The sequence below is a fragment of the Podarcis muralis genome, chromosome 4 (assembly GCF_964188315.1).
Source record: "Podarcis muralis chromosome 4, rPodMur119.hap1.1, whole genome shotgun sequence".
In the NCBI taxonomy this organism is placed as follows: domain Eukaryota; kingdom Metazoa; phylum Chordata; class Lepidosauria; order Squamata; family Lacertidae; genus Podarcis; species Podarcis muralis.
In genome coordinates this window covers 60,140,577-60,166,972 of record NC_135658.1, presented here as the reverse complement: position 1 = coordinate 60,166,972, position 26,396 = coordinate 60,140,577, and the positions used below count along the sequence as shown (strand labels likewise).

The 26,396-nt window shown below is 46.2% G+C and overlaps 1 protein-coding gene across 2 annotated transcripts in view; it reads left to right on the top strand.

Moving 5' to 3' along the window:
* The window catches only part of LANCL3 (LanC like family member 3), a 36,749-nt gene extending 11,177 nt beyond the window's left edge, over window positions 1-25,572 (top strand). The window contains exons 2-5 of one of the 2 annotated variants that reach the window (XM_028727408.2): window positions 6,307-6,430; window positions 7,550-7,759; window positions 9,068-9,275; window positions 20,067-25,572. In XM_028727408.2, coding sequence (XP_028583241.1) covers window positions 6,307-6,430; window positions 7,550-7,759; window positions 9,068-9,275; window positions 20,067-20,226 — 702 coding nt within the window. In that variant the 3' untranslated portion in view covers window positions 20,227-25,572. The remainder of the gene's footprint in view (window positions 1-6,306; window positions 6,431-7,549; window positions 7,760-9,067; window positions 9,276-20,066) is intronic. The other variant, XM_028727409.2, reaches the window with a different exon arrangement.
* The last annotated feature ends 824 nt before the right edge of the window (window positions 25,573-26,396 follow it).

Sequence of the window (26,396 nt, the reverse complement as noted above, 5' to 3'; positions counted from 1 at the left end):
ATTTCCAGAAGACTGTAGCTCAGTGGCAGTGCATGTGCTTTGCATACAGAAGGTCCAAGGTTCAATCACTGGTATCTCCAGGTAGGGATGATGGGAGAGTCGCTTTTCTGAAATCCTGGAGATCTACGGCTAGTACAGTGCTGAGCTAGATGGACCAATGATCTGATTCAGTATAAGGTAGCTACATTGGCTGAGGATTATTTCCATTGATTTGTTAGTTGTATATACAGCAGATAACAGTGCACACTACTGCTAGTTCATGGGTAGCCAGCATGTTGCCTTCCAGATGTTGGATTGCAGCTGCAATCATCCCTTGCCATTGGCCATGCTGCCTGGAATTGATGGGAATTGGAGCTCAACAACATCTGGAGGTCACTACATTGACTACCCTTGCTGTAGTTACTTCTCAAAATAACTAATTGCACTCTGAATCCAAATACAATAGTTGCAACTTAAGTCCTATTGATTATTTTCAAGCAATAACTCTTGGATCAGGAGTTTATGGGTTTTTTATCTCCTAATGCCATGTTATTTTCTACATCTTTTTTGTGCCCGAGGGTGACTTTGTGTGTTACATCATGGGTTCTCACAAAATGGTGGCACAGGGTGGAGCCAGTCACAAAATGGTGGTGGACTTGGTGCTGGGCATGTTATAGTCAGCTTTTACCTAATATTTGAAAGGTATTCCTGTGGCTGAAAACACACCGTGAACACACCCTGGGCAATTGCGACTCAACTGAAGAGGCACCTGTGTGATCATGTTTCAGACACAAAATGTCTCTTAAAGATTAGAGAAAATATGTAATAGACTCACATTGAGGGAAAAGGGAGTCTTCTTTACCCTGTAATGTGTGAAAAGAATCTATCTACCCTTCCTAGAACAATTTTAGTGCTTAGCATTTAGCATTTGAATGCAGGTGGGATGAAAGCATCACTATTAAGTATTTGATTATTAGAAAATCTTTAACCATGTAATAAGCTGCTCCCATCAAAAAACAGTGCCTTAGCAAACCCACCTTGCATACTAAGGACATACTGTTTTGGTTTCTAGTGGTGCTCTTGCTTGTCTTTGTCTTGAAGAAATATTTTTTCTTTCTACCTACTGGGAATATTTTTATACTGACTGAATCACATTTTCTGACAAAACCGTCTTTTCCTCCCCCAAGGAATGCTTATTTTATATGCAGTGACAGCTGAGAAGGAGGCACAGGAAGGCAAGACTAACATAGCTTTAACCTTGCCTGTATCCAAGGCTCAAATGCTAAATGTTTAATGAGGAGAATTTACCTTCCTGCTCTTTTGCTACTGCAGATTGAATGGGGAGAATGTGCTTCTTACTTCCGTTGTTCCTCCAATTCGTTTTTGCTTTCTCTCTCTTTTTTCCTCTCTCTCTTTGTTCTTGGAACAGAGCAATATCAAGCCTTATGTGATGTCTGCATTCAGAATGTGACTTCAGTTGTGCTTGGATTCATGTGCTTGGTTCCAGGCAATGGCAACAGCTGTCTCTTTATGCCACAGGAGTTTCTCTGGTTGTCCTTTTGTAGTTGTCTATGGTGTGCGCGTCAGAGAGAGTGTGTGTGTTATATAAGAAATGAAAATGGATCTGGCATGGAGGCTACTGGGTCAAAATCATAACCACTCGTTTATGGGGGAGGGCATAGAATACTGTAAAGTTAAAGTGTCTTGAGACTTCACAACCTTCATTTGATCTTCCTCTCTTTTACAGATCAGCATTCTTCTGTAGCCTGAGCTAATGTTTCCATTCATTGGGTTGTTAATGCAGCACAAATTGCAAATCAGCAGGCAAAATAAAAGTGGCTCTTTGCCAATGTGGAGTTCTCTTCTGTTGTGCTTGCTTGTTAGCACCAGTGGAATATTAGGAATGCTGAGAGTATATGAAAATGAGCCACTAAAGAAAAACAGACAAGATGTTTTTTTTGGAGTGAGCATTTCTTGTGGCTTGCTTTATTTAATCATAGCTCTTCTAGATATACATTTTAATTAGCTGACTCTTCCACCAGTCAAATACACCTTTAGAGGTCACCTGACACAGGTGGCACTGTGGGTTAAACCACAGAGCCTAGGACTTGCCAATCAGAAGGTTGGTGGTTCAAATCCCCGTGATGGGGTGAGCTCCCGTTGCTCGGTCCCTGCTCCTGCCAACCTAGCAGTTCGAAAGCACGTCAAAGTGCAAGTAGATAAATAGGTACCGCTCTGGCGGGAAGATAAACAGCGTTTCCGTACACTGCTCTGGTTCACCAGAAGCAGCTTAGTCATGCTGGCCACATGACCCGGAAGCTGTACACCGGCTCCCTTGGCCAATAAAGCGAGATGAGCGCCGCAACCCCAGAGTCGGCCACGACTGGACCTAATGGTCAGGGGTCCCTTTACCTTTACCTTTAATTCTGTTCTGTTTTACAGTGAGTTGTGAAAAATGATGAGAGAGCCATCATCACCTGCTGTGTGTTTTCTCTTTTAGCTATGAGCATTCTTCTGTAGTATGAGTTGATGCTTCCATTTTAGGGGCTGTTTATGAGGCATAAATTACAAATCATTGAGCAAAATAAAAGTGGTAAACAGATTTTTTTTCAGGGTTCCAAAATAATTTTGAACAGAGACAACAGCAGAGAGACCAGAAATGAGTGCATACAACAAGAGCAACAAGACCTCAACACTCTTAGAAACTCAACGTCTGTCTCCAGCCACTACTCTGTAACAGTGTGCCATCTCTCTCCCTCTTTCTCTCTTTTCCCAGTTGGCTAAATAACACCCATAAATGGATAGATGAGTTGCTGTTTGATACCAATAGTTGCAGATACAGTGGTGCCTCGCAAGATGAAATTAATTCGTTCCGCAAGTTTTTTCTTCTTGCGAGTTTTTCGTCTTGCGAAGCACGGTTTCCCATAGGAATGCATTGAAAATCAATTAATGCGTTCCTATGGAAACCGCCTTCAGACCAGGTCCGGGGACAGTCTGTCCCCCGACCTCTTCTGAAGGCTGGGGGGGGGGGCAAGGGCTTTTCTTCCCACCCCCAGCATTTTAAAAAACCCCGGGACAGCGGAGGACTTCTCCGCTGTCCGGGGCGATCTTAAAATGCTGGCGGGTGGCATTTTAAAATCGCCCCGGGACAGCGGAGGACTTCTCCGCTGTCCGGGGCAATTTAAAAGCCCCTGGGAAGGCAGGCAGGGGGGAGTCCAGAAGAGTCCAGGACCTCTTCTGAAGGCAGGCGGGGGGCGAAAGTCTTTGCTCCCCCCGCCTGCCTTCAAAAGCCGTCCGGGACAGGCTTCGCGGACCTCTCCGCAAGCAGCGGGAGCGCTCCCGCTGCTTGCGGAGAGTTGCCAGCATGCCGAAGCCTGCGCGCGCTGAGATCAGCGCGCCCAGGCTTCGCGGACCTCTCCGCAAGCAGCGGGAGCGCTCCCGCTGCTTGCGGAGAGTTGCCAGCATACCGAAGCCTGTGTGCGCTGAGATCAGGGGGGAGCAAAGACTTTTGCCCCCCGCCGGCCTTCAAAAGCCGTCCGGGATAGCGGGAAGCGCTTCCCTGCTATCCCGGACTGCTTTTAAAATGCTGGCGGTGGGGAGCAAAGCCTTTCGGCCCCCGCCGGCCTTCCTGGACCTCTTCTGAAGGCCGGAGGGGGGGGAAAGGCTTTGCTCCCCACCGCCAGCATTTAAAAGAGGTCCCCGGAGATTTCCCTATGGGCTTTCTTCTTGCGAAGCAAGCCCATAGGGAAATTCGTCTTGCGAAGCAACTCGCAAACGGAAAACCCTTTCGTCTTGCGGGTTTTCCGTCTTGCGAGGCATTCGTCTTGTGGGGCACCACTGTAGCTGTTGCAGTTTATTTTTTAAAAAATATGTTGTTGTGATTGTTTACAGAGCAGAACATGGTGACTTTGTCCCACAGTCCTGCAAGTCAGCATTTAATACCATTGCTACAGTATAAGAAAGATTATTTTGGGTGACCGTAGAGTTGAAGAATCATTTTGTGTGTTTTGATGCAGAGGATGAATGTGCTAAAGAAAAAGAAAAAGTAGTCCTGAATCATGAAAAGTAGCTAGCTTACTTGTTAAATCCCTGCTCCTGGAGATCACTGGCAAAATTCAGAAACAAAAAACATACAAAGCATCACCTTCCATGACAAAGACTTGGAGTAAATCACTGTTCCTATAGGCTCCATCAGGAAAAAAGAAACTGACCTGATGGCATTCAAGACCAGTTTTTGATGTGCTGCATTGCAGCACAGCTTTAGAAGCCTATTCTACTGGGCCAAAACCCTCTGAAGTTAAGTTAGCCTGTTGAATACAAACTGTGTTCTTCATTTCATAGCATTCTTTGTGTATATCACAGCTGCTACAAAAGCTCCCTCTGCTGTTCGTTCTCCACAGTTGTGAGATATAAAATGAATGCCTTTTGTTGATGTCCTTACGAACAAGTATCATACGGAATAAACCGAATCTACATAGCTGACTAATAAATTCAGCTTGTTAATTCTTCATCCTGCAGATTATAAGCTCTTGTCGGGTGTGTGTGTGTGTGTGTGTGTGTGTGCTTTTTCCTTTTTTTCTTTTCTTTTATGGCAGTATATATGAAACTGCAAATTTCAGAGTTGGGGAATACCTTTGTTAGGACCAACCCAAATATGTACCACAAAAGTGTGGCAAGCTTTCAAGTTCTCCAAAACTCTTCAGAGCTCTTTAGGTGAATATTTACTTCATACAGTGGTACCTCGGGTTACATACGCTTCAGGTTACAGACTCCACTAACCCAGAAATATTACCTCGGGTTAAGAACTTTGCTTCAGGATGAGAACAGAAATCACGCAGCGGCAGCAGGAGGCCCCATTAGCTAAAGTGGTACCTCAGGTTAAGAACATTTTCAGGTTAAGAACGGACCTCCAGAATAAATTAAGTTCTTAACCCGAGGTACCACTGTATATGCAAAAGTAAAGGAGTGAAGGTAGGAACACTATTCAGGTGTTGCTCCAATTACTTTGGTGGAAGGGAGCAGGTTTTGTCTTCCTGAATGCAGCCTGTTTCTTATGCTCCATTGAACTTCAATAAGAAGACTTGAGAATCAAGCCCACTCTTGCGTGTATAGCCATGCCTTGGGTGACATTTCTTGGTCATGCTGGAGTGGGACAGTGAGAATGAAAGCAGTAACTGTCTTTTAATATAACATAAATAAATCAGTATCCTGCCCTATAATGATGTAGTGCAATAACCCAAAGTTATGAGTGTTCTAACTATTTAGGGGAAAGCATCAGACATGGGATATTGCTTGACAGCCCATTCAGCTGTGATGAAGGACACTGAAGGTTGATTCCACCTGGGTTTCCATGTTATATAAAAGTATTTTGTAACATTTGGGGATTTATATTGCTGTTTATATAATCATGTGAGGGTTTTTTTATAGGCTTGGACCAATGAAGCATGAGTGGGACTCCACCCATGCAACAGGCTTTCCTGCTGTGCATTATTGCATGCCCTGAAAAGCTGCTCCTGAGGGAGAGCCTGTGGATTGCTGTGGAATGGGAGGTTGCGGGCAGCTGCAGACAGGAATCAGCAGAAATCATTGGTAGGCAATTGCTTGAGCAGAAATGCCTTCTCCTCACACAAGAGACCTTTTCTCTGCTGTAAATTCCCCCTCTAAATTCTTCCTAAATGATATGAAGCCTACTGATGAAGAAAAATAGATTAAATAGGTACTGAGGAAATGGTTTAATTAACTGAAGTGCATATCGTTAGGAGTCTAATTAAGAATATGTAAAGGAGATTATTCACTCATTTTGTACGCATGTTCTCCATCATTGTATAAAACCCATTTCAAACAAAGAAACTGGTGGCTCCTTCAAATGTACCTTTTATGCATTTCATTTCATCCTTCTGGATGAAGCATGGAACTCCCATGATGCATCCTGTTGCCACAAAACATCTCTACCCTGTTTGCAGTGATCTATCTCTAGCAGCACGCAAAATCCGCCAATCTTGTTTACCATTTTTCCAACAATGTTCTAAGTGATAAGGAACACCCATAGGCAGTGTTTACTGGGAAGTAAGGAGCAGCAGCAAGGTGCTGGAGAGCAGAGTTCTCTTTGTGAGTTGTACAGCCTTCCCTTCACCCCCTAAGACAGGCTGCTGCCCTCACATGTGGGATTGATGGAAGCTGGAGTTCAGCAACATCTGGAAGGCCATAGTTTCATCAACCTTCTTTAGGGACTTGGGGGATCTTTCACCTTTCAAAGGATATCTCAGGATGAAATGTTAGAAATTACATTTCACGCCTACCACGTCTGATAGGTTTTTCTCCCTTTAGGTGTTGACTCCACCACAAATCAAGTCAATTTGTCAAGCAATGTTAGAGTCTGGGAAACAGTATGCTCTGAGGAAGAGAAAACCAGTTCCACTCATGTACTCTTACTATGGAACAGAATACCTTGGTGAGTAGAGACCTTAAAATTAGGTGTATTCCTGCTGATTTTCTAGGAAATTTCCATTGCATTTTAATGGAAGGATCTAAGAGTAAGCCTGAGTAAGTCCCATTGACCTAAATAGGGCTTGATTCAGAGGAGACATGCATAGAATTCCACTGTGAGATATAAAATCTGTGCACCCAAGAAATATAATATACAGAATATAGATAGATAGATAGATAGATAGATAGATAGATAGATAGATGATAGATAGATAGATATAGATATATATATATATAGAGAGAGAGAGAGAGAGAGATATTAGGACCCAGTCCTTTTTTCCCTAAAAAATGTTTAAGGGTACTCTCATTTTCCTACTCATATTGAAATACTGCCCCTCGATGAGGCCAAACTTAGATTCACAAAATGTTTAGGGGTATGCGTACCCCTGCATCCCCCCAGAAAAAAGCACTGTATGGACCAAATGTTTCTCTGTCAAGTGTTCAGATGGATCATCCATAATAATTATTTTATACTAGGGAGTCAAAACAACAAACCTGGCTATGAAGTGGCCTACACGAGCAATAGGTAAGGATGAGGCTCGAAAATAGTCAGGTCTAGAAACATTCAACTGGGGGATTTTTTGTCTTGAAATATATACTAGGAAATATTGTATAAAAATTGATATATATTCATGCAGAAATCTTGTCTTTCGTGGTGAGCCAGAACAGGGTAAATTCTGTTAGGCAAAGCTTTTCACCCTTACAAAAAGAGGGCACCATATCAGCAGTCTTGCGAGGACAGGGGTTAAAATGTTGTGCTCTTTTTTAAAATAACAAAAGCCACTTTGAAGGTTACTCGCTGCACGATACTCTGAAGGATACTCCTCCTGTCTGTTGGCAAGCCCTTTGCCTGGAGCTGATCCGTGTCCCTTCCATTCTCTTGTTTAAATCATTTGTCAAATGAGGGAGAGGGTTCACACTGTGCAGTGTCTGACACAAAATGTACCTTTTCTTTTGCAAGAGGTGGCTTGCCTTTGAGTGGAGCTTGAGCCACCCAACAGCAGGTTTCCTCCAAGATGCAAAACCCTGCAAAAATTCAGTGCACCGCTACCTACTTTATTGTAACTGTTTCTGTTCTTCACAGGAGCTGCTCACGGCCTTTCATCCATCCTACAGATGCTGCTTTCCTACTATGAATATATTCCACCTGCTGATCAGGAACTAGTATGGCAGAGTGTTGACTTTCTTATGGATCAAGAGCAGAATTGCAACTGGCCTCCAGAACTAGGAGAGATGATTGAACGGGAGAATGAGCTTGTGCACTGGTGTCATGGCGCTCCAGGTTCTTCTCAATGTAGATGCTGTGAAGTAGATGCCAGAAATTAGTCATTAAAACACAATTTCACCCAGTGCTGTTTTGCTGAGAAACAGGCCAAATTGTATCCATTCGTAACATTTGATGTGAGGCTGCCACAATTTTAACATTACGCTCTTAAATATTTTGTATTACTGAAGTGACTAGAAGATCAGACAATGGAGGGAGCTCTCAAAACACATGGAGATTCCTTTGCTACTGCAGCCATTAGAAATCTGAATGCATTGCAGCATAGCTTGTTCATGTGACTATGACAGTTTACTTGCATTGCCAGAATCCAGAGCATCCTTTGAGGGACTTCTTTCTGGTGGAAATTGATGCAGAGAGCATCATGGTCCTTCCAGGACTAAATCCTACTCATGAAGAATCAAACAGGGTCATTCACTTTTGTGATCAGCCCTATTCATTCTTTCACAACACCCCCTCTGTATATAGTAATGCAGGTCAGAATGTAACACCAGCCTGATACACTGCTTAATTGTGCACTGCTGCATGTCTAGTGGACTTGCAGCAATGTAAGCAACACATACATCCTTTAAATACCACCTTCTGCAAAGTGTCTCCCCCCAAGCCTTTTTTATTTATTTTAAAAGCCCACCAGTGATCTTTGCTATCATCTATGCTACCAGCCCCTCCTTATCATCCCACCTTTTCCTGCCCATAATTTAGATTGCAAACAAGCATCTTGGCAGGTGTCTCCCCCCGCCCCCTAATTGCAGTAGGCAATAGGGAAGGTGTGGAGAACATTTGGCCCTGTGGATGTTGCTGAACTGCAACTCCCATCAGCCACAGCAAGCATGGCCAATGGCCAGGGATGATGGGCATTGTAGTTCAGCATCACTTGGAGGGCTAAAGGTTCCCCACACCTGCAATAGGGAAGCAGGTTAGTGAATCAGAGTACTTTAGTGAAGATAGCTGGGGATTTGATTTAATTTTAATTATGTTCTTACATTTATATTCAGCTTTTATTTTCTCGTGGAATCATGGTTCCCAGGCAGTAACTGGCTAGACCTGCTTGGCTCTTCTCGTGCCTTCAGAATACATCTTATCTATCTATTCATCCTACTATGAATTATATCATTCAGTCATAAAATAAGATACCTGAGTGGGCAGTGGTGGGCTTTTAAAACTGAAAAACAGTGATTATTCCTGTCACCAGTCAACTAACCTGCACTTCACACCTATAAATATGAAGGAGAGAATACATATGATCTTATGTAGTAATTGTTCCATTATTCATTTCTTCGCTGGTACTTACAACATTTCTTTGGTTTGCTGTTTTCCTAGGCATTGCATACATGTTTGCAAAAGCATACTTAGTTTCTAAGAAGCCCCAATATCTAGACAGTTGTATCCGCTGTGGAGAACTAACTTGGCAGAAGGGACTACTGAAGAAAGGACCTGGAATATGTCATGGAGTGGCTGGCAGTGCTTATGTGTTCCTGCTCCTATACAGGCTAACTGGAAATTCTAAGTACATCTACAGAGCACAAAGGTTTGTTCTTTAACAGAACCTCTTTGAATATTGGTGTAATCCTTGTTCGGTGCACTCTTTTGTTGTAGATCATATTGCTTTTTAATGCTCCTTTAAGTTTAAGCTTCTTGGAGGTAACAATGTCCCTGTTGTATTCAGACTGATTTCTCAGCAGTGAAGAGAAGAGACCTAAAATACTGTTATGCCTCCCTAAGGACCAAGTTAGATGTACCATTAAAAGCATTTTTCCATTTAATGGGCTTGTGAATTTTTTAAAACATGGAAATAGCTGCTGTAGGGGTCTCCTAGCAGCAGAGGTGGGGAGAGAGTATAAACTCCCCCCTCCCCCGTCCCCGGCTGTAATACTATTTTTTTTAATAAAATAAACCTGGACACTGCTATTTTGCATTGGCATCAATAGGAGCTTTTCCTCCCAATGCAAATAGCAACATGGGAGGTAGAAGAACATGTTTTTAATTGGGATCACAGCAGAAGACAGTTTGCAGGATCACTTTCTGACGTAGTGATATTGCTCCCCCCCCCAATACACACATACATGCACAACAGCTATTTCCATTTTTTAAATAAATAAAAAATCATGCAAATAAAATGCAATAACAGAGTTTTAATGTCATATGTGGCTTGGCCCTAATACTCCAAGGAGTGAGGAGCAACTGTTTAGTTTCTTTTGAATGAGAGAGCACTAGAGAGTTATGGCATTTCTCTTATATTTTCGTTATTCAAAAATATAAAAGCAGAGCCTACACATGGAAGCAAAAAGGCACTCGTCCAAGTCAGTAGATCCACTTCACTACACCAGATCCCTCAAAAGTACAGACCTCCCTGTTTCCCGGGGACAGTCCCTGGATTTACAAATCAGTCCCCATACAAAATCCATTGAAGCTGAAAAGTGTCCCTGGATTCATTGAAAATAATCTGGTAACCTTACTCAAAAGGGACCTTGCACCCCAAAGTACTTCACCTTGGGCCAACTCACAGTTCATTCTCCCTCTCAGCCTCTGTCTCTGTAGTCTCTTCAAAACTGCCAATTCACATCTCTCTCTGTCTCCTCCTCTGAAGGTGAATTGCCTATTCAGGAAACATTCACGGCCATTAAACAACATTAACATTCTTTTGCCAAAGGTGCTGACTCCTATCAGTTGTCACTTTAAGCAAAACTAAAGTGATAGACCCAATTACTGGTGTCGTTCAGAATAGCACAATAGCTCCTCCATGAGGCTTTTGGAGCCCTCTGACTCCAACTGGCTAGGAAGCCAGATAAGCCGGAAGAAACAGAACAAAGGATTGTTATCTACAGCTTCCTGTTTCCAGTGCACCAGGAATGGAGTCTCCCCCAACACCAAGGGAGAGAGACAGACAGAGACAATCAGAAAAAGATGGGGAAATATCATTATCTGCATTCCTCTTCGAATGGAAGAGGAACCAGGCTCTCACCCACAGTTTGCCTGGTGGTCTGGCATTTGCTTCCCCATGGAATGCGAGGGCAAGCAAAGGCACTGAGTGCATGGAGCACTCTGGCTGCCATGACCCCCCCCCCATCCTGTTCCTGGAAGCACAGGTTTTCCTGCTAATTGGATTTTAATTGGAGTAAACTACAGACACGTGCCAGAGATGATGAGATTAAAAACAGCGAAAACAACCCAGCTCCAAGGATGTATAAGGTTTGGACTGAGAGCGGATTTCATTCGGTGAAAGCGACAATGGAGGCAGGGGAGCCCACGGTTTGCTTTTTTAAAGCTTTTTTCTACATTTATGATATGGCAATCCTCCCCAGAATGCAAGTTTTATTAAAAATATCTGCACAAGTGAGGATGGAAGAAATTGGAATATAATATGGAATTTAACAAAACTGGAACTGTGTGTGAGAGAGAAAGGAACTGAGAGGGCGGGGGAGAAACGATATGCTTTGAAACTAGAGAGCAAAGTCCTCCCTAACCTCCATTATCCACAAAGGAATGTATTCGAGATAATGATAATTGGCCATAAATCAGCGACAGGGAGGAAAGGAGTCTACCAGCTATGGGAATACAGTGGTACCTTGGTTTACGCACTTAATCCCTTCCGAAAGTCCGTTCTTAAACCAAAACCATTCTTAAACCGAAGTGCGCTTTCCCTAATGAGGCATCTTGTCGCCGGTGCCCTTCCACCATTCGGATTCCGTTCTTAGACCAAGGTAAAGTTCTCAAACCAAGACACTATTTCAGGTTTTGCGGATTTCTAAACCAAATCGTTCTTAAACCGGACTGCTCTTAAACTGAGGTACCACTATAGATTAACTATCTGCAGTCTAGATTCAGACCCTTCTTCCTAGGCTGGAAAAATGGTGAAGATGGCTTGTTTATGGAAGTTGAATCATGGGACGAAGCTATGCAGTGACTTTTAGAAACTGTGAGATAACAGCTTCTCCTGGGGCATGATGGGACACATCAACAGTTGCAGAAATGAACAATACAACACCATATATGGATGGGGAAACATCATGGAAAAAACTTTCACACACAGGAAAGAATAAGGATTATAGCTAAAGTTCCTCACTTGAAACTTTACAAATTATCTGTTATACCAACATGAATAGAAATCACAATGTTGAAGCTGCTATATAAGAGATTATTATATCTGAATGGAATGTGATGGAAATTATCGAAATTTTGGAATGCAGAAGAAATGTAGAAGAATGAACTCATTAACTCTAGCATGCGAGGGGGCCAGTTTAATTAAATTATATAATTTGACACTTGAATAATTGGCATTAATAATTGTATTAACTGGATAAAATTAATATTGTTGTAATGAGGCTATTGGAATGATACTGGAAAATCATATATATATATATATATATGCAGGTTTTGGTGTCCTCGGGTGTCTTCCCGTGTAAAAGTTGGGGTGTCTAGGCGACGTTTCGACGAGGTCTCACTCGTCATCTTCAGGCTGGTGCTTTCGGCTTCTTGTTACTGGAACAGAGCAGGATCTCAGTGTTTGAGTTCCTATAAATACTGTCGAGGAGGTGTGGTGTATAGCCTCCAATGTTCTGGGCAGAGAGGCAGTTCCCAGGCTAGTGTGCCTTTTCTTCTTTTGTTCCTTAATTGCTTGAGGGATATCTTGAGTGATTTCTTGAGTGATATCCTGAGTACCACTTAGGTGGGTCATTAGGTATGGATTAGTTGCTAAAGCCTTTGTGTCTTGACCTCTTGAACTTTGTGAAGAGTTTTTCTGAGAAGATGGCTGTACTGCATTTAGTTGTGCTCTGGCTTGGCTTCGTGTATAGGGGCGAGCTGTGGTGTGCTGGTCCCAGGGGGGATAAGGTACTATTACCGTAGGCCAATATCAACAGGGAGCCGGACGGGGTAGCAGGAACGATGGTAGGGCAGAAGCAGGAAGCCAGGCGAGGAACAGGAACACTGGTAGGGCAGAAGCAGGAGTCCAGGCGAGGAACAGGAACACTGGTAAGGCAGAAGCAGGAATCCAGGCGAGGAACAGGAACACCGGAGAGTCAGAAACAGGAAGCCGGGCGAGGAACAGGCACACTGGGAGTGCCGAACAAGGACTGGGTAAAGCAGATACTTCACAACGACGTTGCTCCCGCAACCTGGGACCGGGCTGCCTGACCTTTATCTTCTTCTAAGGCCGGGGGCGGTCCCGGCCCCCAGAAGCCCCGCCTCTCTTGGCCTTAAGGCGAGCACTCCTCCTGGGAGACACCAGTTCCCTTCGCCTCTCTGCCCTAAGCCTCTGCAGATCAGGAGAGGCCGAAGGGTTACTGGGCCCCGGGGGAGGCTCACCTGTAGCCACTGAGTCTTCCAGCACCTCTGGGGCCTGAATGATTTCACCTGGTGCCTGCTCTTGAGTTTCCTCAGCATCTAGGCCTTGCCCCAGTTCAGCCGGCCCTGGAGGCGGGGACTCCTGTGCCGGCTGGGATTCCTCCGGATCGCTCTCAGACTCGGAATCCCAGGCCATCACACCATCCCCCCTCCCAGGCCCCCCCCTCACTTGAGGGTCCGGACCCGGCTTGCTGGGGTACGCTGCATGAAACTCCCGGATGCAGGCAGGTGCGTGGACGTTGACCGCTGGTTCCCAGGAACGGTCCTCTGGCCCATACCCCTTCCAGTCAATGAGATACTGCAGCCTTCCCCTGCGGTATCGGGAGTCCAGAATGCGTTCCACCTCGTACTCAGGCTCTCCCTGCACCAAAACTGGCTGCGGTCGGGGACGGTCCGGGTGGAACTCGTCGGGTGGGGCCACCGGACTCAGAAGGGACCTGTGGAATACCGGGTGAACCTTCAGGTTTGCTGGCAACCGGAGACGGAATGCCACAGGCGAGACCTGGTCCACGATAGGGAACGGGCCGGTGAACCGGGCGTCCAGCTTCCGCGAAGGTCGAGAAGGGTGGAGGTGGCGAGTGGAAAGCCATACCAAGTCACCGACGTGAAGTTCCGGCCCCACCTGGCGGTGGCGGTCGGCCTGGACCTTGTACGCCTCCTTGGCCTGGCGCAGCTGCTCCATCAACAGCTGTTGCTGGGACTGGAGCTCCTGAAGCCACTCTGTCACCGCAGGGACCGCAGATGCCGGCAGCACATCCGGAAACAACCGTGGATGAAGGCCATAACTGGCTTGGAACGGGGTCTGCTGGGTGGACGCATTCACCGCGTTGTTATAAGCGAACTCCGCCAATGCTAGGTGGTCGACCCAGTCGTCCTGCTGGTAGCTGCAGTAACACCGGAGGTACTGTTCCAGCACCGCGTTCGCCCGTTCCGTCTGGCCATCAGTCTGTGGGTGGTAAGCAGATGAGAGACAGACCTCTGTTCCGAGGGCCTGGTGCAAAGCACGCCAAAACCGGGACGTGAACTGAACGCCGCGGTCGGACACTACACGCTCAGGTAGGCCATGCAGGCGGAAGACATGCTGAAGGTACAGCTGTGCGGTTTCCTTAGCTGAGGGTATGGATGGGCAGGGGGCACAGTGCACCATCTTCGTGAAGTGGTCGGAGAAAACTAGAAGGCAGGTGCAGCCACGAGACGGGGGTAACTCCACTACAAAGTCTAGAGAAACTGTGTGCCAAGGACGTGGTGGAACCGGCAACGGCTGAAGAAGGCCGGGGGGTCGCCCGGTAGGCCCCTTGGCCCGCCTGCAGACGTCACAACCAGCGACGTAGCGAGCCACATCAGCCTTCAAACGGGGCCACCAAAACTCACGGCTTACCAGATGGGTGGTCCGATACCGCCCAAAGTGCCCCGCCGCTGGAGCGTCATGGGTCATCCGGAGAACCTCAGCCCGCAGCGGCCCTGGTGGGATGTACAGGCGCCCGTGGTGCAGCAGAAGACCCTGATGCGAGACCAGCCCTGGATACTGAGGGCATGATCCTTCGGCCAGTTCCCGGAGTCGTTCCTGGGCCCAAGCGTCGACCCGCTGCTGTTCCCGCACCCGAGCCTGCAGTGGCTCAACCTCCTGGGTGGCCAGGAATGCAGCTGGTGGTAGGATCGTGGTGGGTGCTGCTTGCTGAACCGTGTCTGCGTTGTCTTCAGGTTTCCGGGACAGGGCATCCGCCTTCTGGTTTTGGGAGCTAGGGATGTAGCGGATCCGGAACTGGAACCGGGAAAAGAACAACGCCCACCGGATCTGCCTTTGGTTCAGCTTGCGGGTGGTCTGGAGGTATTCCAGGTTCCGGTGGTCGGTTCTCACCTCCACCGGGTGTCTTGCTCCTTCAAGATGGTGGCGCCAAACCTCAAAGGCCACCTTGATGGCCAGTAGTTCCCGCTCCCACACGGTATAGTTACGCTCCGCTGGAAGGAGCTGGCGGGAATAGAAGGCGCAGGGTAAGAGTGGCGCTTCCGGTTCGTGCTGCTGAGACAAGACGGCACCGAGAGCCGTACTGGAGGCGTCAGTCTCTACCACAAAGGGTCGAGAAGGATCCGGATGTTGCAAGATTGGCGCTCTCTGGAAACAGGCCTTCAACCCTTGAAATGCCTCCTCCGCCTCCTTGTCCCAGGAAAACGGCGTCTTGGGGCGCAGAAGCCGGGTCAACGGGGTGGTGCGGTGAGCATAATCCGCAATGAAGGTCCGGTAATAGTTGGCGAACCCCAGGAAACGCTGTAGGTCCTTGCGGTTCCGAGGTGCCGCCCATTCTCGAACCGCTGCCACCTTCCCAGGATCCATCTGCACCCCACCTGGTGAGAGTCGATGACCCAGGAAGTCCACTGACTGCTGATGGAACTCGCACTTGCTGAGCTTTGCATACAGACGATGCTCGCGCAAGCGCTGCAGCACAGTCCGGACATGGCCCTCGTGGCACGCCGGGTCACGGGAGTAAACCAGAATGTCATCCAAGTACACCACCACGTACTTGTCTAGCAAGTCCTGGAACACGTGGTTGATGTACCGTTGGAACACAGCAGGCGCGTTGCACAAACCAAAGGGCATAACCAGGTATTCGAACTGTCCGTACCGGGTCCCGAATGCTGTCTTCCACTCATCCCCGGCGCGGATCCGAATCAAATTGTAGGCTCCCCGGAGGTCTAGCTTGGTGAACACCTGCGCCCCTTGCACCCGCTCCAGTAACTCCGAAATAAGGGGCAAGGGGTACCGGTCCGGGATGGTAATTTTGTTCAGGGCCCGGTAATCATGGCAAAGGCGGAGCTCCCCACATTTCTTTTTAACAAAGAGCACTGGCGCAGCAGTGGGCGAGGTAGAAGGTCTAATGAACCCACGCTCCAGGTTCTTGCGCAAGAAGTCCTGCAAAGCCTCGCGCTCTGGCTCTGTTAACGAGTATAAGCGACTCACCGGTAGAGGCGCTCCGGGCTGGAGGTCTATGCCGCAGTCAAAGGACCGATGCGGCGGCAGCTGGTCTGCCCCCCGTTCCTCGAACACGTCGTGATAGTCCCGGTACTCAGCGGGGAGTGTTGCAGCAGCCTCCTCAGTGGGCGCAGCTGCTAGCATCTCAGTCTCAGCAGGAGAACTGGGGTCTGGGAAGTGTACAGTCCGTTTGACCCAGTCAATCTGCACATTGTGAGCCTCTAGCCAGTCCATCCCAAGCACCAGGGGGAACCGGGGCATGGAGGCAATATCCAGAGTTCGCATCTCACGGTGCTGCTGGAGGCACAGGACCAGGGGCTGGGTCTCTTGAGTGACGGCGCCCGAACGCAGTGGCCGTCCGTCGATTGCCTCCACCTGTACCGGTTCTGGCTTGTTCCGAAGTGGCACCCGATGCTGGGCAGCAAAAACAGCGTCCATATAAGAGCGGGTTGCCCCTGAATCCACCAGAGCATGGGTAAGAATCCATGGCCCTCCTGGAGGGTATAGATGTACCGGAACCATAAGGTGTTGTAATTCAATTGGTGCGGCCCCATTCTGTGCTGTTTGGGACCCCAGGTAGCCAGGGCCATCAGCTACTGGGGTTGGCGGTTTCTCAGGACAGGACCGTGCATAGTGTCCGCTTCCGCCACAATAGAGACATAGATTCCCCTCCCGACGCCGCGACTTCTCTGCGGGGGAGAGGCGTGGCCGCACTGCCCCAAGCTGCATGGGTTCCTCCAATGACTCAGCTGGGCCTGTGGGGCTGCTGGTAGACACTGGGGCCGAGAACTGGAGGTGCCGGCGGCCCCGAGCCTGACGCCGGTCCTCTAGCCGATCGTCTATCTGTAGACTCCGCTGAATAAGGGCGTCTAGCGTGGTGGGGCGTTCCATTGTGGCCAGCTGGTCCAGTATCTCATCTGAAAGCCCCTCAAGATACTGGTCCCGAAGAGCAGAGTCGTTCCAGGTCAAGTCCTGTGCCAGCAGCCGGAATTCTGTGGTGTATGCGGCCACCTTGGACTTGCCCTGTCTCAACCGCCGAATCGCCCGGTTGGCTTGACTCCCCTTCTGAGGGTTGCCGAACGCGGCCTCCAACAGATTGCAAAACCCCCCGTAGTCTGCCAGCAAGGGGGAGTCTTGCCTGAGCAGCGGCAACGCCCACTTGGCCGCCTGGTCCTTTAACAAACTTATCAAAAAATGCACCTTGGTGCGGTCGTCAGGGAAGTTCCGGGCGCGCCCCTGAATATACAGCTTGGCCTGGGCAAGGAACATGGGAAAGCTGGCCGGAGCCCCATCAAATTTCTCAGGCAAGGCCACTGGGTACTTGCCAGAAGCTGGGGCGTCGGCCCCAGGAGCCGGTAGGGCGTCCAAACGCTGCTGTAGTGCCGTAACCACGTTACTGAGCTGCTGCACGGTGTGCCTCAAGGCCTGGTTCTCCTGGGCTATTGCCAACAATGTAGCCGCTTGGTCAGCCATGGCCTCTGACTCTTCCCGAACGCACCCCAACAAAGAGGGAGTGCGGGTGTGGCGGGAGCAAACTGTGCTGGTCCCAGGGGGGATAAGGTACTATTACCGTAGGCCAATATCAACAGGGAGCCGGACGGGGTAGCAGGAACGATGGTAGGGCAGAAGCAGGAAGCCAGGCGAGGAACAGGAACACTGGTAGGGCAGAAGCAGGAGTCCAGGCGAGGAACAGGAACACTGGTAAGGCAGAAGCAGGAATCCAGGCGAGGAACAGGAACACCGGAGAGTCAGAAACAGGAAGCCGGGCGAGGAACAGGCACACTGGGAGTGCCGAACAAGGACTGGGTAAAGCAGATACTTCACAACGACGTTGCTCCCGCAACCTGGGACCGGGCTGCCTGACCTTTATCTTCTTCTAAGGCCGGGGGCGGTCCCGGCCCCCAGAAGCCCCGCCTCTCTTGGCCTTAAGGCGAGCACTCCTCCTGGGAGACACCAGTTCCCTTCGCCTCTCTGCCCTAAGCCTCTGCAGATCAGGAGAGGCCGAAGGGTTACTGGGCCCCGGGGGAGGCTCACCTGTAGCCACTGAGTCTTCCAGCACCTCTGGGGCCTGAATGATTTCACCTGGTGCCTGCTCTTGAGTTTCCTCAGCATCTAGGCCTTGCCCCAGTTCAGCCGGCCCTGGAGGCGGGGACTCCTGTGCCGGCTGGGATTCCTCCGGATCGCTCTCAGACTCGGAATCCCAGGCCATCACATGTGGTTTTGTGGCCTGTGCCAGCCAGATCTGTGTAGGGATTGCAGGGGGGTGCAGCATCCGGAGGTGCCACCATGGTTTGGCTACTGGATGGTGTCTGTAATTTATCTGTGGAGAGGGTCTGGGTTTGGGTCTGGTGTGGTTGATTGGTGATGGCGTTCTGTGTGCCTCTGGATCTGGTGTCAGTTTTTGTGGGGAGGGCTAATTTCCAGATGTCTGGCAAGCGGGATGTGTCGTCACGCTTGTTCATGTTGTGAGGGTGTTTCTCTATCTCAACACCCTTGAGATAGCACCTCCGGATGCTGCACCCCCCTGCAATCCCTACACAGATCTGGCTGGCACAGGCCACAAAACCACAGCTCGCCCCTATACACGAAGCCAAGCCAGAGCACAACTAAATGCAGTACAGCCATCTTCTCAGAAAAACTCTTCACAAAGTTCAAGAGGTCAAGACACAAAGGCTTTAGCAACTAATCCATACCTAATGACCCACCTAAGTGGTACTCAGGATATCACTCAAGAAATCACTCAAGATATCCCTCAAGCAATTAAGGAACAAAAGAAGAAAAGGCACACTAGCCTGGGAACTGCCTCTCTGCCCAGAACATTGGAGGCTATACACCACACCTCCTCGACAGTATTTATAGGAACTCAAACACTGAGATCCTGCTCTGTTCCAGTAACAAGAAGCCGAAAGCACCAGCCTGAAGATGACGAGTGAGACCTCGTCGAAACGTCGCCTAGACACCCCAACTTTTACACGGGAAGACACCCGAGGACACCAAAACCTGCATTCCTATACCCGTGAAAATCTACGAAAGCATATATATATATATATATATATATATATATATATATATATATATATATATTGTTATCTAAATCTTGGTATCTTAAGTTTCTGAAGTAGTATTTTGTAGTTTGGCTTTGGGAAGTAGCTATCATAACAAGACATAGGCTTATTTTCACCACAGAAAACCTCCACTCTTTTTTCTTGCTATCTCTACGATCAGCCAAGAGCACTCTCTTAATTTCTGCATCAAATTAAGGCAGGAAGGACACATAAGGATGCTTTTGAAGGCTGCACCACAGCTGTGGAAGCTGGGACAGTTTTTAATCCCAAAGAGATTCATCCTTTGAAGGCTTGGTCTTGGATGCATTTCATGATAATTGCAAAAAAACCAAAAACCCTAAAAACAAAACACACATTTGCTGGTTCAGCATGGGTGGGGATGTGTCTGTTACTTTGCTTTTGTATCATAGAGATATGAGTAGTAAAGGTTTTGGTAGAAACTGCAATCAGAGTTTGAGGGGGTTTTCTGTGGGTACCAAGACACCACTGTCCTTAATGGAGTTTTGTGATCTCCCCGATCTATGGAGCTCAAGTTAAGATCCAGAAGGTCACCTAGTTCAATGTCTGAATCTCAACACGTGGTCCCCCATCCAATTTGAAACCATACCAAGACCTAGCTTAGCTTTGTAAATGTGCTAGCAGTTATATCGCTGCCATACTCTTGCATCGAAGTTAGTGGGTTCTGGCGGGCTGAGGAGTTTGCAGCAATGCAGCAGTGCCAGTGTCCCCTCCATGTGTGAGGTCTGGGGTGGTTTAAAAATGGTCTGGATGCAGCCGACCACACAGCCAAGGAATGAATCTGTCCATAACACATAAGAACACATTTGATTAAATCTGGTTCCAAACTGAGGACAATTTTGAATCCGGCTTGAAATAGCAACATGTTGACGTTACTGTACAGAGTAACTCTCTCTTTTTTGTCTTGGTTTCGTCTTCTCCTTAGGTTTGCTGAATTCTTGTTTACTGAAGAATTTAAGGCTGGATCCCGAGAACTGGAAAGTGTTTACAGTCTGTATGAAGGTTTCTCAGGGACAGTTTGCTTCCTGGTTGACTTGCTACAGCCTAACCAAGCTGAATTCCCCCTCTTCAGTGTCTTTGTGTAAAATGGAACATGTTCCACTGCCAGGACAGGATAAAGGCACTGTTTCAGTTCACTATCAAGAAAAGCGATTTTAGAATACGTCCATTTCTGCATTGCCACTAATGAGATAGCCTTAACGTTGCAGGGTGCGGGGTGGGGAGAGCAGGTTTAACACACAGACACATATATATTCTGGGGCTTGGGAAGGGAAGCATGTGGTTTATAAATAATAGGTAGCAATTTTATTCGAAGGTTAGAAAAGGGTCTGGCATTTTTACAAAACTGAAAAGGAATCAAAATTCAGATGAATTAAGGGAAGTTAAATGAAGTTCACAAAAACTGACAGCGTTCTGTCTTCCACAAGGTAGATTGGTTAAAGGACAAAATGCAAATTTGGATTTCAGAGAAGTGCAAGTGGGGGAGAATTGTGAACAATGCATTATTTAAAAGCACACAAAAAGTATATTTTTATGGTACATTGGCACATTCTTTTGGGGAAGGCAGGCAATGAGAAAAGCAAAACTGTCAAACATCTTTGACATATTCCAGAAATTCATATTAGGACAATGTCTTTATTAGGCCAACCAAAATGCCACAAAAGAGCATGCCGGGTTTTGAGCTCCCCAGAATTCTTCACCAGGTTAGGTGGCAACAACCTGGGAGAAAGCCACCCAGCAAGAATCTTAAGATGGAGTGTAGGAGGCAGTAGACATTCAAATAAAGCCCATTTTATGTACCTTGCAGGAATCAAGCTCGATTGTAGCCTCCTGGCAAGGACTAACCCATAATGGCTAAGTGCCCTTAAGAGATGGGAACTCTGCCATTGTTGGCTGGGGATGAAAGGTGCTAGTCCAGCAACAGCTGGAGGGCCAGAGGTTCCCCACCTCAATTCTAGGTCACTGTTTCCCAGTGTAGGCAGGTGAAATTGTTGCCTTTGCTTACCTCTTTGGCAACAGGTATTCTCCCCTCTATAATAAGTCATTCTAACCCTCAGCTATAGTAAAATTGCAAAACCCTGCAACAGAGATGGGTGCTTCTTACTGCACAGGTCCTCATAGGATAAGAAAATAATCTTTGCTGATGAGCTACATTTGGTTTCAAAAAATATATTAAACAATATCCCCTTGGATTGAAGCTAAGGCTCCCTGTGGAAGATGTTCTGCTCTCAGGATGCTAAGGGAGTGAAGTAGAATTGGTGCAAATTGTGCCCCCCCCCCAACGCGCCATTGGCGGTATACAAATCAAATAATAATAAACAACTATATATAGTACAGTTATTTCAGGAATATGTAACATCTACCTAAAATTGCAAAAACAGACTGAAACAAGGCAAGATCTTGTAGGAAGCCAAGCCTACATGTTTGTTTAGAAGTCCCTTGTGTTCAGTAGGACTCGCTGTCAAGAAAGTGTGATTAGGATTTCAGCCCAGGTTAAATTCTTAAATGTACTAGGTTGCTTCTCTGTGTAGTTAAATAGAAGTTTAAGTAATATAATGTGTTTTAATTATGCTTTCTTAAAGAATATGGGTTCTTAGTCTTTGCCATATATTGTGTGCCTATTTGTGATGTATGTTTCCTCGATCCTGGTGTGTAAATCACCCCCTAAGGCGCTATGGCCATTTGTGACTCATGAGGAACAATCTTCAGATCATAGTAAAGCCAGCTATTTTAACTAAATGTAGAATTCTTGAGTAAAAGTATGAAATATTGTACTAGCATTTTTCATTAGAGCTGAGCTATTGTTTTAGTACCAGATATGTACATGTTGGTAAATACCTATTGCTTTTTCTACAGATTTAAAATTTGCTAGGAATACTGTGGTCCTAGCTTTGCTTATAATGTCCTTCCCCCACACTTTGTTTTTAAATGTTACAAATATTCTGTGGGGGCTGGGAAAGCAGCTTCTCCCCCTTGATCTCTCTGCATTTTGATGTTGTGCCATGTAACTTATTTCAGGGAGAAGTGCCACTGTCCGCCTCTTCACATAATATTATTTCAGTACTAGTCTGTGTATGAACTCTTATTCCTCAGCCAAGGCAAACAGCCACCACTATACTATATTATATTCAAATTGTTGACTGGAGGAGAAAATAGAATTTACAGGGAATATGTCCAGTCCAGCAGCTTATCTCCTAAGGCAATCCCACGTGGTCAAGTAAAGGAGGCCCAAGTGCACATTTTAAAAATATAGATGAAGAAGGATGTAAAATCATTTTATGGATTTGTCTTTATTAGAAAGGCTCTTAGGAGATTTACATATTATGCTTCCACTTCTTACTTTCTGAAGTCAGTCATACCTTGGATCTTGAACGCCTTGGCTCCCGAACAAATCAGCTCCCAAATGATCAAAAACTGGAAGTGAGTGTTCTGGTTTTTGACTGTTCTTTTGGAGTCCGACGGGGCTTCTGCAGCTTCTGATTGGCTTCAGGAGCTTCCTGCAGCCAATCAGAAGCCGCGCTTTGGTTTCCGAATGTTTTGGAAGTCAAACGGACTTGTGGAACAGATTGCATTCGACTTCCAAGGTACAACTGTATTGCCCCAGGTGTATTCAGTAGAGTGTGAGCTTCCCACCTCTGTGACATGAATATAGAATGCATACCATAGTCAGGATCTGTTGGGTATACAGAAAATAAAATTTCAGCAAAGAAATACATAAGGCTAACAAATATAATAAGCCCACAATATAATGGGAAGCTAAGCCAACAAATACACAAGGAGCTACACAAAGTCCTGTCTCAGTCTGATATCGCAGCCCTTGACACTGACTTGCTCTTGCAACAATACAATTGGCTAAGTAGCTACCAGCGCGAAGGTAATTTCAAGGCAAGAAACTTACAGTGCAATCCCGTGCACATTTCCTCAGGAGCAAGTTCCAGTGAGTTCAGTGGGACTTATTCCCAACCCAAGTAAGTATGCATAGGATCACAGCCTTAAAGCGCAATCCTTAGAGTGTTTTCTCAGAAGCGAATCTCTCAAAGTTTAATGTGTTTAAGATCGCGGCCTTAGAAAATAACCAAAAAAAGTCTTATACTGCTGAGAGAAAAGCATACATACTGCAAAGCCATAAGCCAGCAATACTCAGGGCCCATGAAACAATACAGCATTTTTAGGGATGTGGCTAGGCGTATTCCAACAAAACAGCACAAATCTTGTTTCATCATACAACTATTTATTCCCCATATACTGCACTTAAAGAGTTGAATTGCCTTGAATATCAGCTTCAATTATAGCAGGATTTTATCATAATTTGTGTGTACTGATGAATAATTTCTGTTCATACAGACTTTGCTAGTAGTCCCTCGTGCTATGAATTTGTATATATACTTAAGTGCATATTTTCAGTGAACAATATTGTGATAAAAAAAATATTCTTGTGTTTACAAACTGTAGATAACATAGCTATGTTATTTGAAGAGAGCTGTTATTATACTTCTGGATGAAGTTTATCAAAGTTATTATTGCTTTTAGGTCTCTGTGCATGCTCCTCACATTATTGCTTTTAGGTCTCTGTGCATGCTCCTCACATTTTGAAAATTGTAGTTTTCACATGTTAACCCTGATAGTAATTGGTTATCAGTTAAGTTTAACTAAAGCAATATGGTATAGCAGACCATGATATTTAATATTTATTTTACAAAGCAGAGTGCTGCTTGCTGATCAAAAATATTTATAATGTAGTAAGGTTATATAGTGATAGACCAAAAATATTTTCTATACAATATTTGTATAATATATACAGTGGGGATAATATTCTTAAATCCCTCTGTTACATGTAGAAAGAAACTAATCTCAACCATTATATTCTGTGTTAATCCTTGTTGCCATTTCCCTGATGGAGGGAAAAGAATACAGTGATAGTGGGCTTGAGCCTCTATTTGGGGCTATTTTTGGCAGGAGCTCAGAAATACAAACAAAGACTTCCACAAAAATCACTTAGGCCTCATCTGCACTACACATAGTGGTTAAGAGCAGTAGACTCGTAATCTGGTGAACCGGGTTCACATCTCCGCTCCTCCACATGCAGCTGCTGGGTGACCTTGGGCTAGTCACACTTCTCTGAAGTCTCTCAGCCTCACTCACCTCACAGTGTTTGTTGTGGGGGAGGAAGGGAAAGGAGATTGTTAGCCGCTTTGAGACTCCTTAGGGTAGGATATCAAATCCATCCTCTTCTTCTTCTTCTACAGCAGTATCATACCATCACGGTTTTCCCCAAACTACAGTTCCCAGGATTCTTTAGGGGAAAGCCATGACAGTGAAAGTGGTATAATGCTGTTTTAAATATGTAGTGCAGAGGGGGTCTTCAGTCCTAAAAGGTGATGTGTCAGGGAACACTTACTTGGAATTAAGCACATCACTGTGAAGATGAAGATGATTACATTTATACAGCTTCCTATCAATGAATATTCCCTGACTAGAGAAAACCATGCCACACCTAATGCATTGCCTTTGAGGGTGATTTTGTCATTTGTTTGTTTTAGAGCGCCCATCATCCAAATAGGATGACAAGGGGTTCATAATACAACAATAAAAGAACAGAATAACTTAAGAATAACCACTGGATACAAAAAAAATACTAAAGTAACTAAAATCAGAGGATTGCAGCTCCCCACATGAGTACTGCAGACCACAGAACCAGCGCACACAATGACCCTGACCATACCTCAGTATCAACCAAAAGCCTGGGTGAATAAGTAGTGACTTCAGTTAGTGACAAAATAAGGGTGATCAATGCACCTGTAGAGGGAAGGAATTCAATAAACAGACGTCGCAGCATTATCACTATAAATGTTGGCATTGACTGAAGTAGATTCAAGCTCAAAATGTTAGTAAAGACCAGAGGTCTTCTCGCAAACGTCCATTAACAAGTTCATGTGCTGGCAAAGCCACAAGCTGGTGGCAATGCGCATGAGGTAGTCTTAAAGTAATGTGTATATCTGAGAACCAGCAAAGAGCAAGAAGAAATGTTTTCATGTTGCTGATATGTACCCTTTATTAGTTACCTCTGTCCATTTCTTTCAGCACATGGTAGTCATTTCATTAGTATTGAAAACCCTCTGCTTTGATACCTGCTCAGTGTCATATATCGTCTCTTTACCAAACAAACTTGATTTATTCTTGTAGAATCGCACCTTAAATAAAAGTCCATGCCATGTTTTAAACACTGTGATATTTCAAAGCGTGTCTCTTGTACTCGTTTTGTATTGTACACTGGAGGGATAGTTAAAATAGGGTTGTTGTTTTTTAGCTTTTAAAAGCAGTGATCAGAATATTGGCTTAGCAATGAGAGAAGAACTCCATGTATCCATGCTATTTATATTTAACCTATGTGATATTTTGCCTTAATTCAAATAAAGTATAACTGTATTGTGGCTATTTTGTATTTATTGGAACAACGGGCCAGTACAGATACAATGCTAAACTGTCGTTTGGGAGAGGGATGGGGGCACCTCTCTCCCTCCTGATGTTGTTGGACTCAAACTCTCATCAGCTCCAGCCAGCAAGGTCAGAGAAGAGGGATGGTGAGATTTGTATAACACCAGCTGCTCCAGGGAATGAATTTTTAGACACTTTGGAAGCCACAGTGATCTGCCTGCAAGCCACTTTGTGGATAAAGTAATCCACCAACAGCGTGAGGCAGGCAGAAATGCTGTCAGCAGGGTGTCATGCAGTGAAATTTTTCGTAGGACAACAGTTGGGACCAGAGGCACCAGCTTGCGAAGGTGATGTGGGGTGGGGGGGGGTGATGTCCTATGTGTGAGCATTGCACCTCCCTCCCTAAGCTGGGCAGAAGCTTCCCAGGCTTTGGGAAGGAAGCACCAGGCCTTAAAGCTTTAATACTCTTAATTTACCAGGAACATTTAAGGGACTAGCCTACCTATTTCCCCCTAGTCCACTGACCATATGCCACTGGTGACAATGGGGCATGCACACCTGTGCAGCTTACAGTTTCATACACTTCAAACAATTCTCAGAGTGGAAGGAAATGGATTTCCAGTGACACTGATGGGTGATGATATCCAGACATCCCTTGTGCAATGGACTCCTGCTTGCACAAATGGGTCTTCTGCTTCTCCCAGAACCTGCTGTACCCCCTAAAATCTCTTCCAGGGGGTTGGGACTCCTCCAGAGCAGATTGAGAGCTTGGGGAGCTTGCAGGGGGAGGTGAAGTAGGAGAGTCCTGCTGTTTCCACTC